The 26,267-nt window shown below is 36.8% G+C and overlaps 4 protein-coding genes, 2 non-coding genes and 1 pseudogene across 7 annotated transcripts; 4 read left to right on the plus strand and 3 right to left on the minus strand.

Moving 5' to 3' along the window:
* The first annotated feature begins 1,284 nt into the window (after positions 1-1,284).
* On the plus strand, positions 1,285-2,914 carry LOC143551425 (benzyl alcohol O-benzoyltransferase-like). The gene is made up of 2 exons (XM_077041869.1): positions 1,285-1,776; positions 2,000-2,914. Exons 1-2 carry the CDS (start codon positions 1,330-1,332, stop codon positions 2,894-2,896), a joined length of 1,344 nt encoding a protein of 447 aa, XP_076897984.1. The 5' UTR covers positions 1,285-1,329; the 3' UTR covers positions 2,897-2,914.
* Positions 2,915-4,229: 1,315 nt separating this feature from the next.
* On the minus strand, positions 4,230-10,408 carry LOC143551455 (uncharacterized). The gene is made up of 10 exons (XM_077041891.1): positions 10,246-10,408; positions 8,922-9,138; positions 7,908-8,065; positions 7,562-7,707; positions 7,421-7,483; positions 7,201-7,293; positions 6,121-6,282; positions 5,906-5,997; positions 5,487-5,644; positions 4,230-4,856 (listed from the first exon to the last, which is right to left on the minus strand). Exons 1-10 carry the CDS (start codon positions 10,349-10,351, stop codon positions 4,549-4,551), a joined length of 1,503 nt encoding a protein of 500 aa, XP_076898006.1. The 5' UTR covers positions 10,352-10,408; the 3' UTR covers positions 4,230-4,548.
* Positions 10,409-11,443: 1,035 nt separating this feature from the next.
* LOC143551440 (histone-lysine N-methyltransferase SUVR3 pseudogene) lies at positions 11,444-13,748 on the plus strand (annotated as a pseudogene). Its single transcript, XR_013138492.1, has 3 exons — positions 11,444-11,454; positions 11,850-12,328; positions 13,289-13,748. The product of XR_013138492.1 is annotated as a histone-lysine N-methyltransferase SUVR3 pseudogene (transcript).
* Positions 12,398-12,506, plus strand: LOC143551461 (small nucleolar RNA snoR103). Its single transcript, XR_013138498.1, has one exon. It is a non-coding gene; the product is annotated as a small nucleolar RNA snoR103 (small nucleolar RNA).
* Positions 13,093-13,203, plus strand: LOC143551462 (small nucleolar RNA snoR103). Its single transcript, XR_013138499.1, has one exon. It is a non-coding gene; the product is annotated as a small nucleolar RNA snoR103 (small nucleolar RNA).
* Positions 13,749-15,379: 1,631 nt separating the features above from the next.
* Positions 15,380-16,865, minus strand: LOC143551457 (LOB domain-containing protein 20-like). The gene is made up of 2 exons (XM_077041892.1): positions 16,497-16,865; positions 15,380-15,739 (listed from the first exon to the last, which is right to left on the minus strand). The coding sequence occupies exons 1-2, from the start codon at positions 16,863-16,865 to the stop codon at positions 15,380-15,382; spliced, it is 729 nt and encodes a 242-aa protein (XP_076898007.1).
* A 1,357-nt stretch (positions 16,866-18,222) lies between these two features.
* LOC143551426 (plant cysteine oxidase 2-like) lies at positions 18,223-20,832 on the minus strand. The gene is made up of 5 exons (XM_077041870.1): positions 20,589-20,832; positions 19,309-19,430; positions 19,067-19,223; positions 18,779-18,982; positions 18,223-18,669 (listed from the first exon to the last, which is right to left on the minus strand). The coding sequence occupies exons 1-5, from the start codon at positions 20,797-20,799 to the stop codon at positions 18,542-18,544; spliced, it is 822 nt and encodes a 273-aa protein (XP_076897985.1). The 5' UTR covers positions 20,800-20,832; the 3' UTR covers positions 18,223-18,541.
* Between the last annotated feature and the right edge of the window lie 5,435 nt (positions 20,833-26,267).

Below are 26,267 nucleotides of genomic sequence, written 5' to 3' on the forward strand. Positions count from 1 at the left end.
TATAGTATTCAAGAACAATGGACATCTGGATGTTAAAACTTTTACTGATGCGGATTGGGCTAGAAATCCGAATGATAGAAGATCTATTGCAGGATTTTTTACCTTAGTTGGAGGAAACTTAGTCACTTGGAGAAGCAAGAAACAGAAGGTTGTGTCTCTATCAAGTGCAGAATCAGAATTCAGGGGTATCGTTAAAGGGATCACAGAAATTCTTTGGCTTAAAAAACTAATGAACGAAATTGGCTTTCCTCTAAGGTTTCCAACTCAATTAATGTGTGATAACATGGCTGCAATTAAAATTTCAGAAAATCCTGTCCAGCATGATAGAACGAAACATGTTGAAATAGATACACTTTGTAAAAGAGAAAATTGAAGATGGCACCGTGGAACTTCCTTTCATAAGGTCAGAAGAGCAGTTAGCTGATATTCTTACAAAAGCAGTTGCAGCAAAAGGGTTTGAAGCAGTTTTATGCAAGTTGGGTATTGGAGATCCCACTACACAACTTGAGGAGGAGTGTTAGAATATTATAGAAAACACAATCAAGGCAAGAGATCACGTAATTAAAGGGTAATGTCTTCCATATTTAGTATTTCCTTGTTTAGATTATATTTCTATTATTTAAACAATCTTTTGTATGAATTATTTTAATATAGAAAAAATAACAATCTTCCTCCTATCTCTGATTACCTTGTATCACAAACAATATGTTTTAAAAGGAAGGCGGAGAGGAACATCACTCTCACAATGAGTACAATGTTATCATTGTCATAAAAGAAAGGACTTCTTTCATCCATAAAGAAGATGAGGAAGACTCGACAATTATGGCGTTTAACACGTGCGTAAGAAGTCATTTTAGTCTAAAAATGGTATATATAGTTGTTGAACTAACCACGTAATACTTTGACCATTTGTAGTGGGGCGCCATTCCCACCTATAACGCGCGTTGGAGTTTTTGGAGGTGGGGGAGCTTCCCCACAACGGTTGTGTTGAAGGTTCGTGATTGTATACGTTAGATCATAAAATTGGCCATTTGGCGGATCAGTTCTTGTATACGTCGAATTCAAAGGAAAAATACAAGTATTTTGAGAATTTGTTGAAAGCTGTAGTTATTTTTGGACAGTGATGGTCAAAATTGGCCATTTGAAGAAAATTTTATTTATAGTATTAAAAGCATGATAAGACTACAAGTAATTAATCAACCCCACGCAACTAGCTCTTTTCTTTTGACTCCAAAAATGTGTTCTTAAATTTAGACGTTTTACTCTACTATAAATTTACCGCCATACCAAATTTAAGAACCATCAAAATAACAATTTAATTAACTAGACATGGCAAAATGTGGCACCCCCTTGACCTTCACTGTCCGGAGACTTGCACAGGAGCTCATCGTTCCGGCAAAACCCACACCTCGAGAACTAAAGCCTCTCTCCGACATTGATGATCAAGAAATTATTCGGAGGCAGACGCCGTTCATAATGGTTTATCATAGGCATCCAAATAAGAGAAATGGCAACCCGGCGAGTGTGATAAGGGAAGCTCTTGCTAAACTTCTGGTGTTCTACTATCCGTTTGCTGGCCGGCTAAAGGAAGGACCAGCGGGGAAGCTGATGGTGGACTGCTCGGGCGAGGGTGTGTTGTTTATCGAGGCCGAGGCAGATGTTTCACTGAATCAACTTGGAAATGAACTTCAACCACAGTTCCCGTGTATGGATGACCTCCTTTATGACGTTCCTGGCTCTAGTGGCATCATAAATTCACCATTGCTACTGATTCAGGCAATTAACTAATCATTACAAAGTCATAAAAATGAACATTACTGTATTTTTTAATACATATATATATACTTTCTAATTATTTAAGAAAATAAATCTTTTATGAAAAACATCGAATGTGCACAAAAAAACAGCTACTTTCATTTGTTATATTTGATTTTGTATAAAGATTGCCACAACTACTTAAACTGACACATGTGACATGTTCACTAATTTTGATTAATAGGTGACACGAATGTTATGCGGGGGTTTCATCTTTGCCATACGACTCAACCACATCATGAGTGACGCAACAGGACTCATACAATTCCTGTCAGGATTAGGTGAAATAGCACGAGGTGCGGCATCACCCTCAACATTGCCCGTGTGGCAAAGAGAGTTGCTTCATTTAACTGACGGATCGCCCACGACCTTAACTCATCGCAAGTATGGTCAAGTGGTAGATACCAAGGGTAAAATCATCCCACTAGATGACATGGTACAAGAGTCATTATTCTTTACTACCACCGATATTTTAGCTTTTCGTAGGCTTGTTCCAATACACTTACGAAGTTGTTCCACCTTTGAGTTGCTAACAACTTGCCTCTGGCGTTGTCGTACCATCGCTCTCCAACCAGATCCACAAGAGGTAATGCCGGTCATATGGCCCATAAATGCACGTAACATGATCAAGCCTCCCCTCCCGGTTGGATACTATGGAAATGTTTTGGCCTACTCTCGAGATCTATGTAACAAACCATTAGGTAACGTGTTGGAGCTCGTGATGAAAGCCAAATATGATGTCAGTAATATTAGATCTGTTTCCGACCTAATCTCATTCAAACGACCTCCTCAATTAACAACTATTCGAGATTTCGGTGTCTCAGATCATAGACGTGTGGGATTTGATGTGGTGGACTTTGGGTGGGGTAAGCCGGCATATGGAGGGGCTCCTAAAGGCGGAATAAACTTTATCCGAGGTCTCACTTGCTTCTATGTTCTTGATACAAACAGGAAAGGAGAGTCTGGAATCATGATACTCATAGCTTTGCCGAGTGGATCGATGGACAGATTTGTCAAAGAGATTAATAGCATGTTAGCACAAGGAAAGAACGAGTTGCTTCTCACTCTTTTAAAACTATAATTTCTATGTTGGTCATGACTATGCAAAATGCTTTAAGGCTTGCTCGTTTAGTAGGATTTTTAATATATACGTTTATATGCTTAATTAATTAAGTGGATTATAATTATTACTTCTTAATTTGTTATCCATATTATCGATAAATTATTGCAAATTAGTTTCTCTCTACATGTACTGATCGATATGGGCGATTTCATCGTACACATTTGCGATTTCTTTTTACTGAATTGTAATTTCTTCCTACTTGTCTTCTAATCACCTGCACAGCTCATATTCAGGACACAAGATGTTTTATATAAGCTAGAATGGTGAAAATATATATTTACTTAAAACATGATGTTGTAGCATACACATGTACACGAGACATACAACAAAACATACATACATACATACACGAGACCAACAAAACTCTCTAAATGTATATGATTCGTTATATTACAACCCTAACCACCTTAAATATGCGTGATGTATTCAATGACTAACACATGTGTTCTGGCATCAACAATTGCATATAACCTACATATGCATGTAGCATCAACAAAGTATATACGACCAACGCTAAAAACACATAACCTAAACATGCGTTTTAACATCAACAAGTGTGTGTATGGATTAAAAAGAGTTGATCGATGCCTATGCTTCAAAAATGCTTGAAGAGCTTCACGCCTCCTCGTTTAAATATTTTAATTAGAATATTGTGCTAAAATACTTTAATTTGATTTATTATATCACAATTATCTAAATTATATATGAGTTATTAGCTTTGTATTTTCGAACCCTTTTTTCTACACGTCCCAAGCCCTGGATTTTTTTTGTTTTTCAATTATCGGTGATTATATAAGTGACAGAACCCACATAAAATGTTTATACCCATTACGATAACCCAAACAAATGCACTCATGAATAGTTTTTTCTTATGCAATTATGATGAAGTAGCCTTTCAGTTGTTTCTTATGCAATTCCCTTAGCTCACGAAACCTTAATATTTACATACGCTCACGAAACCTATTACGAGATGTATACATATGTGCGCTCACATGATCCAATGTCTCACCGTGAACACACCGCAGATTGTGCACTGACTACAAAGTATTTAGAGAGCATTGCTAACAAACCACCAACAATGATCTGATAGCTCTTCCGACAAATCACGCGCAAATAACAATATACCGAATTTGTAATAGAAGAAAGTTGTCATATTTAGGGTTGAATTGAAATCCCCGACGGTTATCGTGAGCGTCTCTCATGCTTCCTTTGTTAAATCATTCTCTACTCAATTGTTAGCTAAAGAAGTGAGCTGGAGTATTAAGAGAACCAAATCGGGAAATTATGAATTGTGTTGTTCAACCCTAAGCCGAAACAATCAAACAAACTCGCTAATAATAATCATGATTACAAAAATAAACACTCCTCTTGACAACTTCAATTCTTTAAATACATCACTTTTGAAGAATCATCTCTAATCTCTACTTATACATCATATAATGAGAAATGTACACTCCATTCCAAGTAGTATCCACTTGATTATCAATCCTAAAAGAGCAACGGTAACAAAAACAAACCTACACAAACTAACCTAAGGGCTAAGAACTTCAAGATTGCCCATAATTCGTCCCGAAGAAACAACAGAATCAATGAGTAACTCACTATTGCTTTCACCAGCTGAAAAGACCGCGTCTTTTTTCATTCTTTACCAAATATCCATCGGTAGAATCTGACCCACTGGCATCATCATGTGACCCGCTATCAGGAAGAAGTTTGATTCTATTGGCGTTCTTGATCATCCAATCCGTGAATTCAGGCGAAGCTGCCAACTCGGCAACTGATTCTCGGGTCGATTCCTCGGTGAATTCCTCCCAGTCTTTCTTTGAAAACTTCTTACTGTTTGGGGTCTTGTGAAACGTCGAGTAAAAGTCGTGTTGACTTCCTGCTGACCCGCTATCCCCATATGTGTTCACCATCCCTACACCAATCAAAACGAAAATTATCCACTTTAACAATGTGATGATAACTTTAGCCAATTTTAAAAACAGATTCATTTTTGTAGAGAATAAATAAAAACCGTTTTTCATGGGATGGATTGAGAAAATCATTTGATGTCACCAACTCTTTGTGATGATAAAAAATTAACAAAGTGATTTCTGGTGTAAAGATGTTATAGTAACAATCTTGCAGCCCATAATTAGTATCATATATTTTTTGTAATGGGTCAACTTGAATTATGTTTAACCTCTAAAAGCCAAAGAGTAAAGTTAGAAGAAAAAATAAAATAGGACAAAAATCACGTTTTCTTTTTAATTTGCAAAACCTCTTATATAATTTATTTAAAGAATATTAAATTATTACTGAAAACCTAGAACTAAGGTAACAATACTTGACACGCTAATTGTTCACATAAAAAAATTCAACTGTCTTGGGTCAACTCAACTGACCCAACCCGTACAAAACCACTATTTTGACCCATGACCCAACCCAACCCAACCCAACCCAACCCATTTTGCCACTGAGACTGCTGCATAATGACAATACAAGTAGATTTAATTTAACAAGCTGTGCGGAAATAAAAAGTTGCAATTTTTTAACCGGAATGTACCTTTGACAGGTGAGTCAGACGAGGGGAATGAATTTCTTGGGCCATTCCACAGGCTTCCCATTTTTTTGGGGCGGCTAAGGAATTCAGCCCGCCCAGCCTTTGGTGTTCTTTGACCATTGAATTGCCACTTGTTTGACTTCTTAGAATACGATCGAGACCTACATAATATCATACCAAATTATTGGTCAAATAATAAAATCTTGAAATCCAGAATAATGAAATAATCAACTACCAACAAACATTTCAATGATCATTAGTATCTTCAGAACAATTTAATCCGGTAACGGGTCAAAATCGTTTCAGTCAAACGAAAAGCTTTTAGTGCAGAACGGTCCTCAAAAAACTTCTTTACTTTTTTACCCTTTCAGTTATTAATAATTGTTATATTGAATGTGATTACAAAACAATATAGAACTTACCGATAATCACGCCACTTGATGGAAGTAATCATGTAATATAAGACTAAACTTGAACCAACTGCTGCCATTGATAAAGGAGTGTCGTTCGAGCTCTGAAAAATAACATGAAAATTGAAAAGTTGAAAATATTATAGTTTTATGACGTATGCATATCGAAATTCGAAAAGGAATCAGAAAAAATGTGACAAGTTAAATAATTATTGACCATAACTTACCAGAAAAATGCATGTAAATGCAATAACGCGCATGGACCATTTAATAAATTGGGCTACACCAACATCGACATCTCCATCTTCTGTAATTACATATTTTCGCACCAGCCAATATCCAAGACCCGCTCCTAGTAGAATTATTGTAAGTAGCACAAATACTGAAACCTGCAAAATTAGATGGCACAGTTAGGCCCCAAATGTTCAGTGAACCGTTCGGCGGGAAGTTAATGTATTACATAAATGAACGGGCATGAACAACATTTTCTGTCATCTAGTTAAACGAGCAAACATGAACGCTCGTTTACTCAAATTAGATTAAGTTTGTTCATTACTTCATTTACGTTTGTTTATGTCCGTTAGTTTACGGTTGTTTTAAGTTCGTTCAATTAACTATTCATCTTAATTTTTAGGGTCCTTACACCTTATTCTGGTTTTCTGAAAATAAAATATCACGCATTAGAATTTAGCCTCGTTTTATTAAATACTTAGACAAAACTTTCACGTTTACTTAGAATTATTGTCCGTTTAATTATTTCCGCTTATGTTTGTTCATCTATTTTCAGTTATGTTTGTTCAATTTGTTTGTTTGCATTCATGAGCCGTTCACTTATACTTCAACAGCGAACATAAACGAACACACTAATTTTCTTAACGAATGGACACGAACAAGAAAGCTCCGTTCGTTTAACTTCTCGTGTTAGATCGTTTGTTTGGTTAAAGTTAAACAAACAAACATGAGCATGCCCCCGTTCATGTTCGTTCGGTTGGTTCACATGCCTAGGCACAGTTACTATCACCAAAACGTAGACCTTCCAGTATATTAAGAGTTTATTTCTTATCTGGTTATATCACGATGTGATTTGTTTAATAGATAACTCAATACAAATTTGATAAGGCCGTTTTGTTTCCAAGTAAGATATTAATATTAAAAGAGAGGGACAGAATAAAGTTGGCAAAAAAGGTGAGTCGGGCAAGTTTGTTAACGAGTCAAGATGGTAACTTTTTGTACGGATCAAAATGGGTTGGGTCGACCCAAAACACTTTTTGTCCAAAATTTGAGCATTTTGTCAAGAAAGTACTTACCGGGTTCTGCATTTCTTGACTGAATCCAAAATTTGAGAGGATTGAGTTGACAAACACAGCAACATAATGAACCAGAAAAGATCCTGCACCAACCTGTAAAATACAAAAAATAAAAGTTAAAACAAACAAAAATGTAACAGAAACTATGCTATTAATGATTAATCATATTACATATTCAAGATGTTTTATATCATTAAAAAAAGCATGTTCTAACACTTACCAGTGATGTATACACACTGAAATAAAAGGCACTTTTCCTGCCAGTAGGTAATAACTTCATCCCCTGTTCAATAGCAAATACAGTTAGAAATACAATATTTAAATAAGTCAACAACAGGTCAAAAGAAAGATGAGCACATACCTGATAAAGCAGTATGAGGATAACAGCTAACACTCCAATAGCCATAGAACTGGTATAGTAAAACGGGACCCACTCGCTAACAGCGGGTGCCAAGAATAATAAAGCAATTCCCACCAAAAGCAAGACATACCGCCATCCCTGTGACACTGCACGTCAAAAATTCATAAAAACGTGTCAAAAAATACAGAAAGTACATAAAAACAACAAAAATACGACTTCTTGAAACAATACTCGATTCTTTCACAATAAAGCAACAAGTTTCTTGTGAAATTTCCAAAACAAAAGAAAAACAGGAATTGCACAAAAATAAATACAAATGTCAACAAAAAATGAACAAACGTCTAACCTTCATCAAGAGTGACGGTTACAGAACCCGGCAGCCCGCCAACAAACTTGACATCGACAAATCTTTGCTCATAAGGTGACATGGTGGAACTCCATAGCCCTTTATGAACAGATCCCCAATCATCCTTTTCACACTGGCATAACCTCAGTGAAGCGTTCCTGCAAGCGGGTCAAATATGGGTTACAGTGTGAAAAATAAAGATACACAAGACAACTACTAAAGTTCAAAGGTAGCACTTTCAACCATGTACTTCTAAACAGGTCAAGAAACAAAAATTAACAAAAGGAGATAACGGCGTACGGGTGTGCATGAAACCGAAAGAATCGGACCCAAACAAAAACCGATGGTTTGGTTTTATCTTCTGGTAGAAACCAAACTTTTGGTTAGCTTTTCCTTTTGCGTGTAATAAAAACTGAAAACCAAAACTGAACCAAGTTTATGGATTTTCATTTTGAATTTTAATAAAATTATAAGAATTTTATATACATTGTTAGTTGTTACCCAAGTGTATGACAATCAATTAATTATTAATTAACAAATAGATTAAGTCTCAAAGTTTTAGACCAACATTCATTAATTTTTGCCAAAAAAAAATCCGGCCCAAGTATTTCAAGCCCAAATTATACAAATCGAAGCCGAACGATTTTGAAAAACTCAAATCCAAATTTTCGGTTTGTGGTTCGGTTAAAGCCAAAAACCGACCCAAACCTGAACATGCACATCCCTGGATAACAGGTTCAATCTGGTTACAAGTTGCCCGTAGTGCATTTTTCAAAGCATACGCACTCTTAGATCACCTATTACAAAATGTATCTTATTATTGTTATAATATAGTCTTTGTAGTCATAATTAACATTTAGATTTAAAAAAACACGGGCAAAGAAAGCGTGTCCAGGTCAACCCAACTGACCCACCAATTTTGACCTGTTACACAACCGCCCAACCTGCCTATGTTGCCACCTAACAACTACCTACAAAATCATAAATACGGAACCTAAAATCATCTTAACTTACTGGTGAAAACAAACTTGAATCTTGTTATGCCATTTATCAGGGATCACCACTGACGGGACCAGCAAAACCTTATATGCCTTGGCATAACTCTGAATTTTCATTCTTGAAACGCCATGTATGGGAACACGTGCACAAGATTGAACATCTTTAGATCCTTGAGAAGAGCTGTGTGTGGGAGTGGGGGTGACATCTATAGTTGGATGCCCCAAATCAATGCCTGTGTTAAATCACATAATAAGAACAATCAGTATTTGAATACTTTCAAAGTTCAAATCTAGGTGCCAAGCTATAAAATTACCCAATACAATACCAAATTCTAATTTCAAGTTATAGGAAGCTAAGTGGCAGATGTAATCAAGTAACTAACCAAATCAGAACCCAGATATGGTTAGATCAATACAGCCCTAAAGTTGGCATCTTTATATGAAAGTAGTACTTAAATCAAAGTTTAGTCAGATCACAAGCAACTCAAGGCATAATAAAATAATCAATACATGTTTACATCTACAAACACTATATTTAACAACCGTTTGAGGCTGATAGAACCCGGAAATCTGAAGTACTGAAATTAAGATAAGTAGCCGCATTCGAGATAGGCTTGATCTCCAAACAAATGTAACAAACCCTAATTTTGAAAAATAAACATTCGACATCTGAATATACAATAAACGATCTACTAATACTACTTCTAGTTGACAGTTATTGGCTTAACTTCCCACTACACGTTATTCTCGTTAATATTTGGGTGCGTATCAGAGGTCAAGTAACCAATAAAAACTCATGTTCCCAAGCTAAACTTAATGTTCACTTCTTGCAAATTGTTCCGTTTTGAAAGGGCGAATCAAAGTTTTTAAAAAGAGTAACACATAGAAAGAGTTAACTGGTTTATCAATTTTAAAAGCCACCAAGAAACCCTAAACCCTAAAACCTTTATAATCAAATTAACTACTTTCATCAAACTTTAATCAACCAATCACTAAAATTAACACGTTCCTGCAAATTCGCTAAAGTGAGGATAACCTAGAACTAAATCAAAATGAAATTTTACCATCAAAAAACTAACTTACCGAAACAAAATTACAAAATACCAACAATAAACAACACCTACACCTAGTTCCCAAATAAAAACCCTAATTCAACAACGTTACAAGCAAAATCACTTACAAAATCAACCAATCACATGCCACAGGTAATACCTATCTCACTCCTTTTAACCAAAGTACAACACTTTATGCAAATTTGATCATCTAAACCTAAATTAAACAGCATACGAGTTCTCAAATTTGCGTAAATAATAAGTTAAACAAGGATATGAAGTGCGTACCTTGAAGTGAAGTATGTATGTGATCGGAGCAAACTGAAACAGCAAAGAGTCCGTAGAGGATTAATAATAATAATATGAGTAGTGTAGAAGCGAATCTAGTCGCCATAATCGTTTTTCCCCGGAGAAAATAAGGGGAGCCAAATGGTTCTTTGAATTCGCCCAAATTTATTATTATTATGCATCGTGTGTGTGTGTGTGTTTTTCTTTATTATTTAATTTAAGTCCTCATTTAACATAACTTATAAATAACGCTAATATAAAATAATGAATTTGAACTTACCTGTATTTATTAAACTAGTATTGAGAAAGCTAGTATATAACCGTATTCATAATTTAGGTCAATTAGAAAGTAACCTACTAGTTAAATAAGACAAGCATCGTTTATAAAGCCAAGCAGGCATTTAGCCCACCTAAATAAAAATTTGGTGTTATAGGCTTAAAGGCAACAGACTCAGGTTTGATCCCAACATATGCGAAAGTCCCGATTTAAACAATAAATAATTTAACATCCATCCCCAAATACCTGTAAAAGGGAATAGAAAGTTGATTTTGAAACGAACCTAAAAGCAATCGACTAATGTGTATATATAAAGCATTTTTAGTTTGTGATGAAAATTAAAGAAAAAAAAATGTACAAACTAGTAACAAAGTTTTATAAAGAAATGAATTCTTAGTAAAAACACATATGATAGCTATTTGACAAGATCATTATTTGGTATATATTATTGTGGTTTTAGAACCATGTGAGTTCTTTTATGTTTTATTTGAATGACTATATAATTTTGTTCAAATCCTTTAATTACGCTTAACGTTTAGACTTTAGCTTGAGATTTTACGCTTAACGTTTAGACTTTAGCTTGAGATTTGACATCCTCGAATGTCAAAAAATGAGACTATAAGAAAGTGACACTATATAAATTAGTATCCCAAGCAAAAAGGTTTTAAAGGTGACTAATTTGAAGGACCAGTGCGTTACACTGGGTTAATAAAAGTCTAATAATTGCATGACTTTGAAGAGTAATTGAATAATATCTAATTTTTATGACATATGAATATAACACGTATTTAAAAATTACAAACATAAAATTGCTTGTACTTTGAATTAGTATGTTGCAAAAAATCAAAAAGTTGCTAGTAACTTATTATTACTTTAAGAAGAAAAAAAATAAAATAAAATATGATACAAACAAAATGACATATGTACATATGGTACAAATGAAACAATTACAAAACCAACATAATAGAATATTGACTTTGTGAGGCAAAGTACTTTTTCAGAATTAGTATATGCTAAGTTGTTAAACCTTATACATACAAACATAATTGGTACTTGGTAGATGAGATCACAAGAATATAGAGTTATGAAATCTTAGTTACTAAGTAAAGTATTGAGAGACTAAACCTACATAACCTTATACATTAAGGGTCAAACCGGTAACTTCATAAAAAACAAGATATAAACATAAAACCAGATTCAACAAACCCGACCCGACCCATTACACATCCACCAACTTCATCTAGGGTTTCAGCTGCCACGTTTCCTGTTATAAACAATAAACAGCCAAATTGAAACCCTAAAACCAATGGACACCAACGTGAAGAAGCAAACCCACATTATTCTTATCATCCAACCAATTATCCACCGCCACCGTACACATCCTCCCACACCTCCACCCCACCGACCTCGCCGCCGTCGCATTAACCTGCAAAACCCTTCACCTCGCCGTCAAATCCATCACCGACGCCAGATCATCCGACGCTTCAAGAAACCACGAAAAAAACCCAATTCCATTCATAAACAACGTAGACAATCATCCATACGCCTACTTTAGCTACACACCAACCCAATTCATACCTGGCCGACGACCCGACCCGGACCCGGATTTGGTTCAGTCTCGGACGAGTGAAGATGGGTTTGAATGTGATTGTGAAAGTGTGAAGCTTTCTGGGGTGATTTGGGAATGCGGGTCGGGTTGTCGGAACCGGGTGGGTTATCCGGGTGTGAATGTTGGGTTGAAGATTGTTAGGAGTTCAAAGAAAGGTTGGGGTTTGCACGCTGATGAGTTTGTTTGTGAGTATGCAGGTAAGGTGTTTGATGAAATGGCTGTGTGGAATTAAGTGTTTTAGATTGTCCTAATTCTTGGCAGGATGTTTTAAGTGTTTGATCCTTGCTGTAAATATGGACAGATAGTGATTACATGTTGGCTTTAGGTGGGCATTTTGTGAAGGAAATGATGTCCACAAAGAACCAACATACATCATATGTTTATACATTTGTATATAGGTGTGTGACTGTGTGTGTGCATGGGATATAGGGGTTGGTTTTGGGGTCAAACTGAACAAGAAACTGAATTTTAGAAGTTCTAAGAAGTTCTGGGTGTTCAAAAAAGTTTAGTAGTTCTGATAAAGTTTAGAAGTTCTTTTTTGAGTTTTTGATAAGTTTGGTTTCGGTTTTCACACTGAGTTTGGTTTTTCAAGTTTGATGCAAAAGGCTTGAATGTTTCAAAAGAAAATAATGACTTAAAATAATGAATTTGAGCATAACTTTTTACTTTTTAATTAGTTATTAGTTGATTGTTAGTTACAGATTTAGGTAAAAAAGTTTTGGTATGCACCATTTATTAGTTTTGTATAAATTGCTTAACATTCAAGAATAAAAATTATAGTTTGTAAATTCAATAATAAATGTCGGTTTTTTGAGTTTTATGGTGAGGTCTGTTATGAATGCCGGTTTGGTTTTTTCAGTACAAACGAACCAAAACCTAACCAGAACTTCGATTTTGTGTTCGGTTTGGTTAATTCGGTTTGATTATGTTGATCTTGACTGTCCTAATTCTTGGCAGGCCACTTAAGTATGTGCTGCTTGCTGTAAATATGGACAAACATAAAAATAATATGTTGGCTTTAGGTGGACATTTTATTAAGGAATAGATGTCCATAAAGGATCAACACACATTATCCATTATACATTCTATAAAATCCATTATAATAATACTTCATAATACTTCTTTTTTGATCATCTTGATTCACTTTGCATTGACAGGTGAACTCTTAACGACGAAAGAAGCAAGAAAATGCCAGTTAACATATGATAAACTCGCATCTAGTGGCAAACATACATCTGCGCTTCTAGTTGTGAGGGAGCATCTTCCATCTGGTAATGCATGTTTGAGGATTAACATTGATGCAACTAAATATGGGAATGTTGCAAGATTTATTAATCATTCGTGTGATGGTGGGAATCTTGAAACGGTTTTGGTAAGAAAGTCGGGTGCTTTGATTCCTCGAGTATGCTTTTTTGCTTCCCGGGATATATTAAAAGATGAAGAGCTTACTTTTAGTTATGGTGATGTTGGTTTGAATCTAACGGGTTCCAAGTGTTTTTGTGGTAGCAGTTGTTGCTCTGGAATCATGCCTTCTGAACAAACATGATTGCAGATTTGCAGGTTGTATTTTATTTCAATAGAGTCAAAATGAAAATTGTACGTAGACATTTAGAAGAGGAAATGTAAAATGGGTGGAAAGTCGTATTTTATTTCAATCGAGTCAAAATGAAAATTGTACGTAGACATTTAGAAGAGGAAATGTAAAATGGGTGGAAAGTCACACAATCATTTACGTCTAATATGGGAAAAGTGAATATGGGGTTGCGAGACATCTAACCTTCAATGCTTGATTGGTTCATTATATGGACTAGTATTTACATGTTAATTATATTTATTAATGCATTAATTTTATAATAAATCATGGCACTATACGTTTGTTTTAATGTTCTCTATGTCTTTATATATAATAATATGTTAAATATTATAATTGAGTTCGGTAGTTAATGCGATCACAATAGTAAAAAGACAATTTTATGAGAAAATACTAATCATGCTAGCTTACGTATTGTGATTGAATTTATCCATTAATTTTAAAGTGACATTTTTAAAGTGATGTCTCAACCACAATGCGTAAGTTAGCATGTTTAGCCTTTTCTCATAATGATTCTTTTTATTTTTGTGATTGCATTTATTATTTAACTTAATAATAATGCTTACATTTTATTATATATAAAAACGTGCAGAACAATAAAACAAATATAAAGTGCCATAATTTGTTATAGGATTAATGCATTATTATAAAGATAAGTGGCATGTAAATACAAGTACATAAAATGAACCGAACAATGCCTAACATATTCATACTCGCTTTCCTCATCTGCAATTATGATTGTTATTGTTTTTACTATTATTATTTGATTCATTATTTAAAGAAATCAAATTAGGGGTGTTCCTTTTTTGGTTGAAAATTGAATATACCGATTTCGATGAGTAAAACCGGTTCCAACTGAATAAATTTGTTGGTGGTCAATATGAAGTGGTTCCAACTAAGCATAATAATCATTTTTCAAAAGCTTAAAGCTAGGCTAGAAGCTAAATATGAAGTGGTGAGCTTCATTAAAATGAAGCAAATCATCAATGAGTAAGTCTAACTTGTAAGCATAGACGTATGAATCATTTTTTAAACTTTTAAAGAAATCAAGCAGTGAAAAGTGTCACTCTAATATTCATGCGAAAGTGAATGATCAAATCTAACAAATTTGTTATTTGTTGCCCATGCATTTACATGGAAATTAGAATGTTTGCTAGCATTGCTTGATTTTTGTAAGCTTTTAAGAAATGATTCATACACACACTTAAATTGATTCATAGTCGATATGTTGCTTTGTTTAATATGATGTCTACTTGTTTAGCATCTAGCTTTTTTCGATTTATACGACTGAGAAATGATTCCTATGTTTGGAGTGTTGAATGCTTTTGTGCACTTAAGGTTTCATATTTAGTTTGATGAAACATAAAAACTTATAATCGGTCTAGTTCTATTCAATGTTTTTAAGTAAAGATGCCAAAATATACAAGTTGAATTGGTCAAACACCACTTTTAACATAGCTTTGGACAAGTTGAGTTGGTGTTTATTTTTAATATTAATATCTTTTTCACAATTTTAAACAGTTATGGCTATAATATTGTTGAATACTGCATTAAAATACAGATTCATGTTGATAATATATTAGCGATTTAATTCAATTTCTTATATATGTGAATGTTAAAGTCATAAGTAATTCTTCAAGTATTTTATAGAAACAAGTTATCTGGATTGAAGCATTTGATTGGCAAAAGCCAAGGGGTCCCCGCTTTCTTCCTCGTCATCGTCCTCTTCATCATGACACGGTTGACATAGTTGCAGAGGATTAAAGCTCTGCTGTGAAAGAGTGGCAGCACTATGATGGTCATCTGCAAGATTATTCAAACCGGAATCAAAGCTGTTGATGTTAAGAATGTTGTTATTTGAAGCAGATGAAGCATTTGAGTAAGCCGGCTGCAGTAGTGACAGGTGGTGCACCGGTTCCGGCTGCTGTTGTGAACCCTGGAGCGCATTTGCCACTAGGAGCCTGTTGTTTATCAGCTGGTTCTGGACCATGGCTAGCTCCGTTTGCAATGATGCTACCTGTTATAAGACATGATCGTGAGTTTTTTAATTGTAACGTCCAGCTCAAATGACGTCTTACTGTTGAAAGTTAAATTTTGATGTATTGCCTGTTAAGAAGTTTACTCGTTGGTCTGAGTAAAGGTCAAGCACGTTTTATGTAGAGGCTCACAAGTCTAGTTCTTGGCCCAAACTAATTCGGGTTGAGTCAACAAAAGTCAAAGCTGGATTCTGGCTAAACTGGGCTGGGATGGAACTGGTTTTTGAGAGAAAAGGTTTGGGTTTGACCAGTTTGAGACTGGGTTTTAATCGGTTTGGGTTGGGTCAACATAAGTCAAATTCAGGTTTTGGCTGGTCTAGACCGGTTTGAAACCATGTTTTAACTGCTTAGGTTAGGTCATCAAAATAAACCGGGTGCCCTCTAAATCGGTATGGGTTGGAACCGGTTTCTTAGAGGGAAAGGATGGGTTTTAAAGAAGTGGGTTTTAACTGGCTCGGGTCAGGTTTGACCTGGATCAAACCAGTTTCAGTTTATAAGGTTGGAACCCGATTCTTTCAGACGGTTCTCGCAAAACTCCGTTTCTGGTTTATAAACCATCTCTGGTTCTGGTTTATATCATTTATGTTTACTTTTAATACATAGAGGCTCTTTAAGTGTTTATTAAATAGTTAAATTTGTGTATAAATTATTATTATGCATGGGTGAGCATGACAATATGACATTCTGTTATATACTTTATTTTGCCACTTCGAGCATGAACATCAACCAATCTTGTACCTGTTGCTGCAAAGCCAAGACAGTTGAAACACACCCATAAACTGGATCAGACAACCGAGCCTGGGCTTCATAAGATATGGTCACAACAGCATGTTGTCGTCGATTAACAGGTATATGCATTAACAGTTTCGACACATTGCTAGCTCCAAACACTTTGTGCACCGCAGCAAACCGGGCTGCACCCTGGTCAGACCCAAAGTAAGGTGCAAAGATGCAACCAGTTACACACTTTCTTCTTAAGAACTTGCACGCCCCACATGGCGAGTTAGGAACCGAGCCTGGTTCTGATGTTGGTGCCTCAAATGATGACCCATTGGCCCTCTTTCCGAGCCCTGTACCCTTCCGACGGGTGTCTGATGACTCGGCCATGCAAAGTGTAATGAGGTTTAGAGACACTTAAGGAGAGATTAAGGGGTGTAGTTATATGAGTGATGGGAAGATAGGGAGCACATAAATCTTGTGAAAAGGTTGGGTAGAGTTTTTGGTGTGAGAAGCTACAAAAGAGTGTTTTTTTATTATGTTAATTCCATACTAAACTTCTATTAAATTATTCTAGGCAGTTAATATTTTCCAGTACATAAATTTGGTTTTGTTTATATCTGGCCTATTAAAAAAATTGTTGGAAAACTGTAAAATGATAAATAAAAAGGCCTTTTAATAACTATAAAAAACGTAGTATAATTTGAAATGAGATCCTTGTAAGGGCATCTCGACATCTTAAAATGCTTCTGGTTGATATTAATTTAAAAATAATTCGATTTTGGAGTAAAGAATAGGTAACTGGTTATACAATTGTCTTATGTATACATTTAAAGTAAAAATGTAATTTTACGACCCTATAAAAACGATAAATAATTTGTTTTTGGAGTTGTGTTGTTCCTAGACATGCTTGATGGTTGTCCCAGATGAGATGACACAAGATTTATGCTGCCCCTGGGATGTGGGAATGCTACCAAACACACCTACTTTTGAAACCGAGTCAGTCATGAATGTAGCACAACAAATCTCAAGAGGTTAAAACGTACACTCGTTTAACATTCCACACTGAACTCATGAATACTAGTCTGTTTCATGGAATATATATTTTATAAATGTATTAGAAAGACTTGAATTTTATTCATGACCGCTGTTTCACTTGAAAGGCTATGAGTTTACTACACCTTGAAGGCCGTCTGTCTATTCGTGTGGGCGTTTTCATTATTTCATCTCGAGCATATGAAACGTGGCAAATAAATTCTTTTGTAAAAGTAATAATATAAAGTTTTTGGTACATTTCAATTTGAAAAATCAACAAATAAGAACAACATTAGGATATACATGAGAATAACCAATAAGTATATGGGTATACATGAGAACATGCAAATAACAAACTTATATACATGAAAACATATAACAAGTTATCAAAAATCCACTCGGCTACAATGGATAGCCTATGAGCTGCTCGCTGAACTTATAAGGACTTGTTTTTAAATCACAAATGAGCTTGTGAATAGTTTTTTCAAACTTCAGCTCAAACTCGAGCTCGACTGCGTAGCATTTTATTTATTAATTATAGTATATTTTTTATTTATAACAAAAAAAAAATTATTTAACATAGACATTTATTACTTAATTATATTATTAAATTTTTATATATAATAGTTATGTAAATATATATTTTAGTAATAAATAGAAACCAGTAAATAAACTCACACTCATTTAGACTAGTCTACTCAAGCTCGGTAAATGAAGCTTGAACTCGCTTATCAAAAAAGACATGTCCAAACTCGTTCTAATTTGACTCAACCTTTTAACAAACCAATACCAATCTCAAATAGTTCATTAGTACGAGCGGCATGGTTCATTTACGCTCTAGACGGGAATAAAGTCATAAACCTGTTTTTAACTGCCGCCTCTCTTTTTCAAATTCGACACACTTTCAGCAACTTTTTTTAACCTTAATAATAAACTAACAAAACAAACAAAATCTTTCAGAGATTATTACACCAACATCTATACACCCACAACATCAAAATGCTCAAAGAAAACCTAACACCTATGATTAACTAACTCATTTCGATTATTCGTGGTCCCATATACTCGATTCCATCCATTTCTGATTCTTTCGGCGTCTCAATTTCTTCTAACCACCAGTATCGCTCCCTCTCGCCTTCACTCTTAACCGCTCGTTCACCTGAAAATCATAATAATCGACATTTCAGTCACCACACAATCGTAATCATAAAAGTATAAACACGCTAAGTTTTTAACGGTTATATAAACGAGTAGAGATATTTGCTTACATGGCAACGTGTCATATGGAATGTCTCTATAGTACGAGCAGTCCCGACCATCTTTTTTAGAATATGGAGGTCCCATCACATCAAGGATTGCACAGGGTGTTATCGCTTTAAACGCGTGTATGTTACCACCTGAAGTCGGATACAGAACTGAAGTATCACACGGCGCCGTATACACACCATCAGCTATTAAGCTGGCTAATTTGCCTGCACAAAAACAGTGGCATTCAAGTTAATATTTCAAATAAAACTTGCATGTATAGAGAATATATATAGAGATTGAGAACTCACGTTGCGAGGGGGATACCGAGTCATCCTGGTCAATTAAAGTAACTAAATCATATGCTTTAATATGCACCTTCCCAATCAAAAGCTTGTTGAAAACCGTCATCTCGGGATGATTATGAAGAGGTATGACAGCATTTGCAGGGAGAAAGAAAATACATAACTGCAATATTGAACAGATAATAGTTTTAGATGACATCCGAAAAAGATTTTTGTGTCAAAAAATGCGAAAAAAATAAAATAGTTACCGAGAATTTTTCAGACTGGTATATGGCTGTGCATGCTACTTTCGGAGTTACTCCTGGTATAGCAGGAGCCTTGAAGAATTGTAAGTTGCTACTTAATCCAACATCTTCTGCCTTCATTCCATCTATAAAAAAGATACAAATCTGGTTAACAAAACGAATAAATATACGAATCATAAAATTCGATCATTATTCAACAAACATATATTTAACAAACAAAAGATTCGATATTGCCATGTAAAATTGGTGTATGCCACCATTGGGTGTCCCCCACCGACCGGTCCCGTCCCACGGCCAACGTGTGGGAGGTACCGTGGGACCAACGTGTGGGAGGTACCGTTGGGCTACAAGCCCTTATGTTGATAAACTACCTCCCTATCAATTAGGTTCAAACTCATTTAGTTTGCGCGTTGCGTTTTTGTACCACATAGTGTCACATTCAGCCTAAAGTTTAACTGCATGCTCAGATCTCTCATAATTCTAACAATAAAAGAAATGTGTGGAAGACTCATGAAAAATAATGAAAAGATTCAAAGAAACACTTGCAATTACCAAAACTTTTTTACTTTTGTATATATTTCTTGCATGCATTATAGAATTCGGCCATATAAATCAATGTAATGTCTAATGCTCTAATTTCACAAACCACCTAAATAACACTTAAGTTCTTCTGTAGAGTGTTGTCAAGCAACACAAATCTCTGCACATATAATCTTGCTTTTTGTTAAAAGTCATTCCAAATGATCACTAGAAACTATAGAGGTGAGAAAAAAGTAAAACCGAAAATCACCCAAAAACCGAACCGTCGGTTCGGGTTGGTTATCGATTTCATGGATCTTGGTTATTCGAATAACCAAACCAAATTCAATCGATTAATCAAGTAGCAACCACCAAATAACCAGTTTAATTTGGTTTGGGTAGGAACATTTCTAATTCTGATTAGTTAGGTTTTCGAATATGCCAAAAAAGTGTTGAAAACCAAATAAACAGATATCCGATCAGATGAACACTCCTACTAGAAACATATATTCGGATTGCATGTAATCAAATTAAAGTTGTTTAGGAGTATTTAATATGATGCTCTTATCAAACAACTATCCAAACAGAGTCTTACCAATTATAGCAATTACACTTTTTCACATCTAATTATTATATCCATATCCAAAATAGTATCCAACACTTTTGGCAATTATCTTTTGAATTATAATAATTTTAATATTTTATAATCTAATTAAAAACAAACAAACCATAATAAATAAAACTCGAAATCACAAATCGCTCACCGAGAATACCGCAAACTTTCTGCACGTCAGCAGGAGACGGAACGGTTCCGACTCCTTTGAACACGTCTAGACAAGACATATACAGCCTCTGCAAAGGAAACGAGATCGCCTTCGCTGTCGGAGTCGGTTTCCTTTTACTGCTAGTTTTACGAGAGCATTTCTTTTTCCTTGTAACCTTGGTTACGTCAGTTAACCCTACCTCAATCGTCATGGATCGATCACAACACAAACAAAGATCCGATCACAAATTGATGTATAAAGGCGGTTAGATTGTATATGTAACAGATGGTGTGTGTGGAAGTGGTGGTGGAAAAGTGTGAGGTTATAAACAGGAGGTGGAGGTGGTGGGATTGGAAAACCGGGGGCGGCCATCGATAGGATTTGGTGTTTTTTTAGAGAGAGAAAGAAAGTTGTTTCATCTAGTGACCACTGTTTCAAATGTTGAATCACAATTACATTTATGCCATTACGTTAGATATTTTGTTTCCTTGATAAGATAGCATTTTCATGGTTAGATTCTTTTTTTTCGAAAACAGTGATAGTATTATGTTTTTGAGAGCCGTATTATCTTACTTTGGTCAGATTATGTTGTATTATATTGGCTTTAGAGCTTGACTTGACTTGACAGTCGTTATGCCACTACAAGTGCAGAGCTCTCTGGCATAACACATTGTGAGACTAAAACTCGGTTAGACTCAGGATCCGAACTGACAACCCCACAAGGACTAGCTTAAATCTTTTATTGGCAATGCCACCAAAAGTGTCACAAATGAAAGATGGTTAGAATTTATTTAAGGAATACTATTCTATTTCTAAATACCCTATAAATCTCTTTTAGGATTTATATATTGTTTGGCAACCTCTACACCAATAAATACTGAACTAGTAAGAGATCTTAATGGTTAATAGACTTTGAACTTGAGTAAGTACTCAGTGTTATATACACTGATGTGGTGGTGGTGGGTCGAGGAGGTGGCGTGTAAGTGTCAAAATGATTGTTATAAACACATGTGAAAGGATAAAAGAGTAAAACTTTCATTCAATATCATTTTAAAACTTAATGGGTAAGAGATTTGTTGATCGATTCAGGGTATCCTTCTAATGAATCAAACAAACTTAATGCTGACGGATTAATATGTGATCTCTTAACGAAATCATTAAGAGGTTACCAAACATGCCCTTAAACTCTCTGCTCTAAACTGGAGGGGGATACAACTTACCATCACTCCTTATCCCTTAAGGACATAATATGATAAGATGTATCACGCATCTTAGGTCATGCGTTATACATATCAGTCTCCATTCACCGCCTCACCATTTTCTTCATTCATCTCCACCACTCAACATACATTATACACACAATTTTCCGTTCCTCGTTTTTTATATTGTCGAGAGAGAAAGATATATTGTAGATAGCATGGTTGCAAAAGTCGCTAGGCGCTTAAAGGGTGGTTGATTGGAGAGTTGCGAGTACTCGATCTAGGCGGAGAGTTGCGAGTGGTACTCAGACGTGGTAAATTATAAAGAAACTACTTTTTGAGAACTTATAAGTATGTCAAGTATCATGAATCTACTAATATTTACAATAAAATACGTGGATATCAATATAAATTAAAAAGGATACATCTTAAAATACTAAAATATCTAAAATTTGAAAATAATTAATTAAAAAATTGACAATTGTTCTTTAATGTTATAAAAATGTGAATTATGTTTAAACTTTTAAAGTCAAAACCGGTTCAAGTTGACCGACTAGATCCAATTGTGGCGGAGTTAGACAACTTTTGATCGATTCCGAGTAACTAGGCAGAGTTAAAGAAAGTCGTTTCGGCACCATACCTTGTAGCGATTATTCGACGAGTACTTGACTCCTAGTCGAGATTTTTACAACCATGGTAGAGAGAGGGAGGAGGGAGGCAAAGGTGAGAATGGTCTCCTTAGACTAGATCGTTTTCACAACGCAACTAGTTGAATGGAGATGGGGCCCGATGTTCCCCGCGACCACTCTAGTGGTCTAGTGCCAGGTTGGATCACTAGTGGTCATTTGGTGACCGTACCGCATGGCCTTATAATATGTGCCCATGCTAGGAAACATATAATATAAAAATAAATTTTTTGTAGGTGTGTAAACGAGCTACGCCTCTCATAAATGACTTGAGATCGGCTCATTAAAAATCGAATCATGTTAAGTTTAAAAGAGCTTGAGCCTCAAATAAGCTTGCTTAATGCGCGAGCCTGAGCTTCATTATTGAGCTCAAACCTGCTCGTAATTTCTAGTCGGTCAAAGTTCCTACCAACGTTATCAAAATTCAAAACATTTGAGGTGATTAAAAGAAATTTTCTACGGGGATCGTTGAACAATAAACAAATAATTAGTTGGGTCGTATAAGATAAAATAATTGCTTCTAAAGTCATTCACGAGCGCGTTTGAGCTGGAGTACGCACAATAAACTTTGATCTTAGGTATGTTTAATGATGAAAATACTACACGTCTACATTTACGCCATTATCTTTAGACCATATACATACATAGTAAAAAGAACACTATCTTGTTAAATGGGCTCTAGATAAATTCAAGATGTCCTTTTAAACTCTTAGAAAACGGAAGCGTACAAATCATATCTTCATATTTTTCAAACACCTAACAATTAGTTTAAGTATCGTGAGTTTTCTTCTAAAATCAAAATTGAACGTTAATTACTTATTCAATATAAGTACTATATGCATGAATGTTAATTATAATATAAACACGATATGTCATCACCACTTGAAAAAACACTAATGGACCCCGGGCAGATTACGGATAATCTGGGGGTTAAATAGATGTTTCCCACGAGGGGTTAGATCCGGCAAAGATGGTTCTTCTGATAACCTGCAAAACAGACACCGTGAGCTCGTCACTGAGAAGGGGGGGTACCTCCTTGTGACCACCCTCCGGCGTGAGAATCAGACTAGATTGCTCTTGAATATAAGTGTATATTAAGAGATTGCTAGAGCAGATATCAGGTATAAGATGTAAGATACAAGATAAGATGAGATGATCATACCATTTTGGGTGTTTATAGCCGAAGGTAGGTTTCCAAGAGGGTATAGCCGGCTGAATAGTATTCCTGTTCTACCAACTGTGGCCTACGCACGTTCCATGCTGGTAGTTGGTGGGTAGGCAGCGGCTGACAGTGACCAGGCCTGCTGTGTACTATTCCTTTTCCACCAACTGCAGGCTATGCACGTGGTATGACAGGAGTTGGTGAGTAGGCAGCGGCTAATAGTGACATACAGTACAAGAGCATGCTGCTCGCCATACTGTTGTCAATGAGCTGTCGTATCTCTGGTCAGATCTTTTGCCCATACCACGTCAGGTACAGTACAAAAGATCCTCCAGTATCGTACGGACTGGCTCATTTGGGCGGGAGTATTCCCCCTCCCGCCTTTGTGCGGGATTGTTCCCGGCTTTGTTCATTCCTTCAGGTGACTACTGAATTATTTTGAGAGCTAAGTGCCTTGTGCGTGTAGCCTTGCTGCGCGGGTGGCCTTCCCTGATGGCTTGTATCCGCAGCTGCGGGAACAGGCAGAGTACTTCGCCATTGGGAGGCATTTCCTGCGGGAACAGCTTGCGTACTGCGCGTAAGGACGTCACGTCTCTGAGCATGGTGGGTCCTGCGGATCCAGTTGGTTTCTGCGCAGACGTCTCTCTTCAAGGTGAGTCCTGCGGGTCCAACTGGGCTCTGCTGGGACCTACCTCTTCAAGTCCCCCCAGTCCAATGTTCTTCTCATGAATGTTTAATAAGTGAGGTGAACTTTTGGACTTAAGCAAAGGGTTTTTGAAAAGGGTTTAGTTTTAAGGTTTTCCATGGGGATTCTTCCCACGGAAGTCCTAATGTCACTTGCAGAAATTCCCGACTTTCCTGCTTGATCTTTGGGTATGATGCGGGTAGGTCTGTAACCTCCTCGCAAGTCGGGAGCGTTGAGTCCCACTTGTGTGGATTCTCCATGAGGTTTTGGTAGTTTTGAATATAGTGATCAATTATGTTAAAACCACCAATTCCATCTTGGAGTTTCAAACAATATAGTTCTCGACGTTCCCGCTATGCGGGGATGTTATTCCCGTTTCCGCAAGCATGGCCCAGAAGATCCTTCTTGGTTTCAATTCCCTGCGGAGCGCTAGGTATGTGAAGGGTTTTGCCTTGACACTGTACCCGCACTCGTCTTACGGTTACTTTACTTCCAAGGTATTCCTGGCGTCAATTCCCTGCGGGTGCTAAGTATGTGAAGGGTTTTGCTTTAACACTGTACCCGCACCCGTCTTATAGTTACTTGGTCGCCGAGGTATTCTTGGCTTCAATTCCCTGCAGGTGCTAAGTATGTGAAGGGTTTTGCCTTAACACTGTACTCGCACCTGTCTTATAGTTACTTGGTTGCCAAGGTAAGGGGTATTTTCCCGCTTACTTTTGAATCTTTTTGAAATTTTGAAATTCGAAGAGTTGGTGAAAGGATAAGAACAGTCCAAACTGTTGAAACGTCGTCCGACGGTTTCCTCTGACAGTGTCAGGACGTGCAGGAAGTTATGGCGACGTGACAGTATATGGTCATTCCAGGCGCTTTTTCAGGCGCGTAAGCGCGATTTTTCGGGCGCGTGGCCGCGAAGTTAATGGCACGCGTCCTTTCAACAGCTGTTGCCAGCTTGCTCATTGCCACGTGTCATAGTTTCATTGCACCTGCGATTTCTCTCTCTTCCGCATTAAATTCATCGCATTAATTGCGATGAGTATATAAAGGGGGAGAGGGTCTTTTGTAATTCACACTCACTCTTCTCTTCTTGTAAACGATTTCCGGCAAATACTTTCTGCCAAGCATTCTCCTAAAATCACTCTTCTTTACCTCCAAACCATGTCTTCTACTCACGATTTTGAAGCTGTTGCCGAAGAATCTGACGTGCACGCCGAGATCCCGACGTCTACGTCTGATAAAGACGATAAGAGCACTGCTGGCGAATGCCAGTGTGCTCTTCCGGCCGACCTCTATCGGTACGTCGTCCGGAAGTTCATGCTCGAGTCGTTCGAGCCTGAGTTTCCGGAGCCACACCAGACGGTGTACGATGCCCCCAAGGGCAAGATAGGGGTGTACGCTGCATTCTTCGTTTATGGGAATCTCATGTTTCCATTGACGAAGTTTGTATACCGTGTCTTGGAGAGGCACGGCGTGCATCTGACGGAGGTACACCCGATGGCGATCGCCAAGATCCGCCACTTTGAGTGGGTGTGCCTCATTCTGGGCGTGGAGCCCCACGTAGATCGGTTGATGACCTTCTACTCCTGGAGGTGCATCCAGGGGTGGTACACCTTGGTCAATCGGATCAAGGGGTTGAAGATCTGCGCTACCGAGCGCAATCTTCGGTCGTGGAAGCGTGAGTTTTTTTATATCTCCGCTCGCGTCGTCCCCCTTGCGATGACCTTTAAGAATGGACGAGCACTCCCCGCCCTTCACGCCCTCAACTACCAGGAGGCGGAGTGGTTCGCCAAGATCTCCCGGGTCCAGACTCCGGTATACCGCTTTGCGGAGTCTGGGATGGTGATGCTTGGGATGAGCCGGGTGTGGAAGGAGGCGTCGCAGGTTCCCATCGTCCTCGAATACGGTTTGAACTCTGTCCCTTACGGTATGCTCTGTCTTCTTTGTTGATAT

The sequence above is a fragment of the Bidens hawaiensis genome, unplaced genomic scaffold (assembly GCF_021521415.1).
Source record: "Bidens hawaiensis isolate Kalapana, Puna unplaced genomic scaffold, B.hawaiensis_p1.1 tig00016457_1, whole genome shotgun sequence".
Taxonomy (NCBI): domain Eukaryota; kingdom Viridiplantae; phylum Streptophyta; class Magnoliopsida; order Asterales; family Asteraceae; genus Bidens; species Bidens hawaiensis.

Bases quoted from the DNA above. Each gene is read 5' to 3' on its own strand.
- LOC143551425 (XM_077041869.1), top strand. From the start codon at position 1,330: ATGGCAAAATGTGGCACCCCCTTGACCTTCACTGTCCGGAGACTTGCA. The intron at 1,777-1,999 runs GCAATTAACTAA...TTTGATTAATAG, and splicing joins CACCATTGCTACTGATTCAG to GTGACACGAATGTTATGCGG.
- LOC143551455 (XM_077041891.1), bottom strand. From the start codon at position 10,351: ATGGCGACTAGATTCGCTTCTACACTACTCATATTATTATTATTAATC. The intron at 7,294-7,420 runs GTAAGTGTTAGA...TGTATTTTACAG, and splicing joins TCAGTGTGTATACATCACTG to GTTGGTGCAGGATCTTTTCT. The intron at 5,998-6,120 runs GTAAGTTATGGT...GTTATTTTTCAG, and splicing joins CATTTACATGCATTTTTCTG to AGCTCGAACGACACTCCTTT.
- LOC143551457 (XM_077041892.1), bottom strand. From the start codon at position 16,865: ATGGCCGAGTCATCAGACACCCGTCGGAAGGGTACAGGGCTCGGAAAG. The intron at 15,740-16,496 runs GTACAAGATTGG...GTCTTATAACAG, and splicing joins TCTTGGCTTTGCAGCAACAG to GTAGCATCATTGCAAACGGA.
- LOC143551426 (XM_077041870.1), bottom strand. From the start codon at position 20,799: ATGACGATTGAGGTAGGGTTAACTGACGTAACCAAGGTTACAAGGAAA. The intron at 19,431-20,588 runs GTGAGCGATTTG...TCTTTTTTATAG, and splicing joins GAAAGTTTGCGGTATTCTCG to ATGGAATGAAGGCAGAAGAT. The intron at 18,983-19,066 runs GTGAGTTCTCAA...GTTTTTGTGCAG, and splicing joins CTCGGTATCCCCCTCGCAAC to GCAAATTAGCCAGCTTAATA.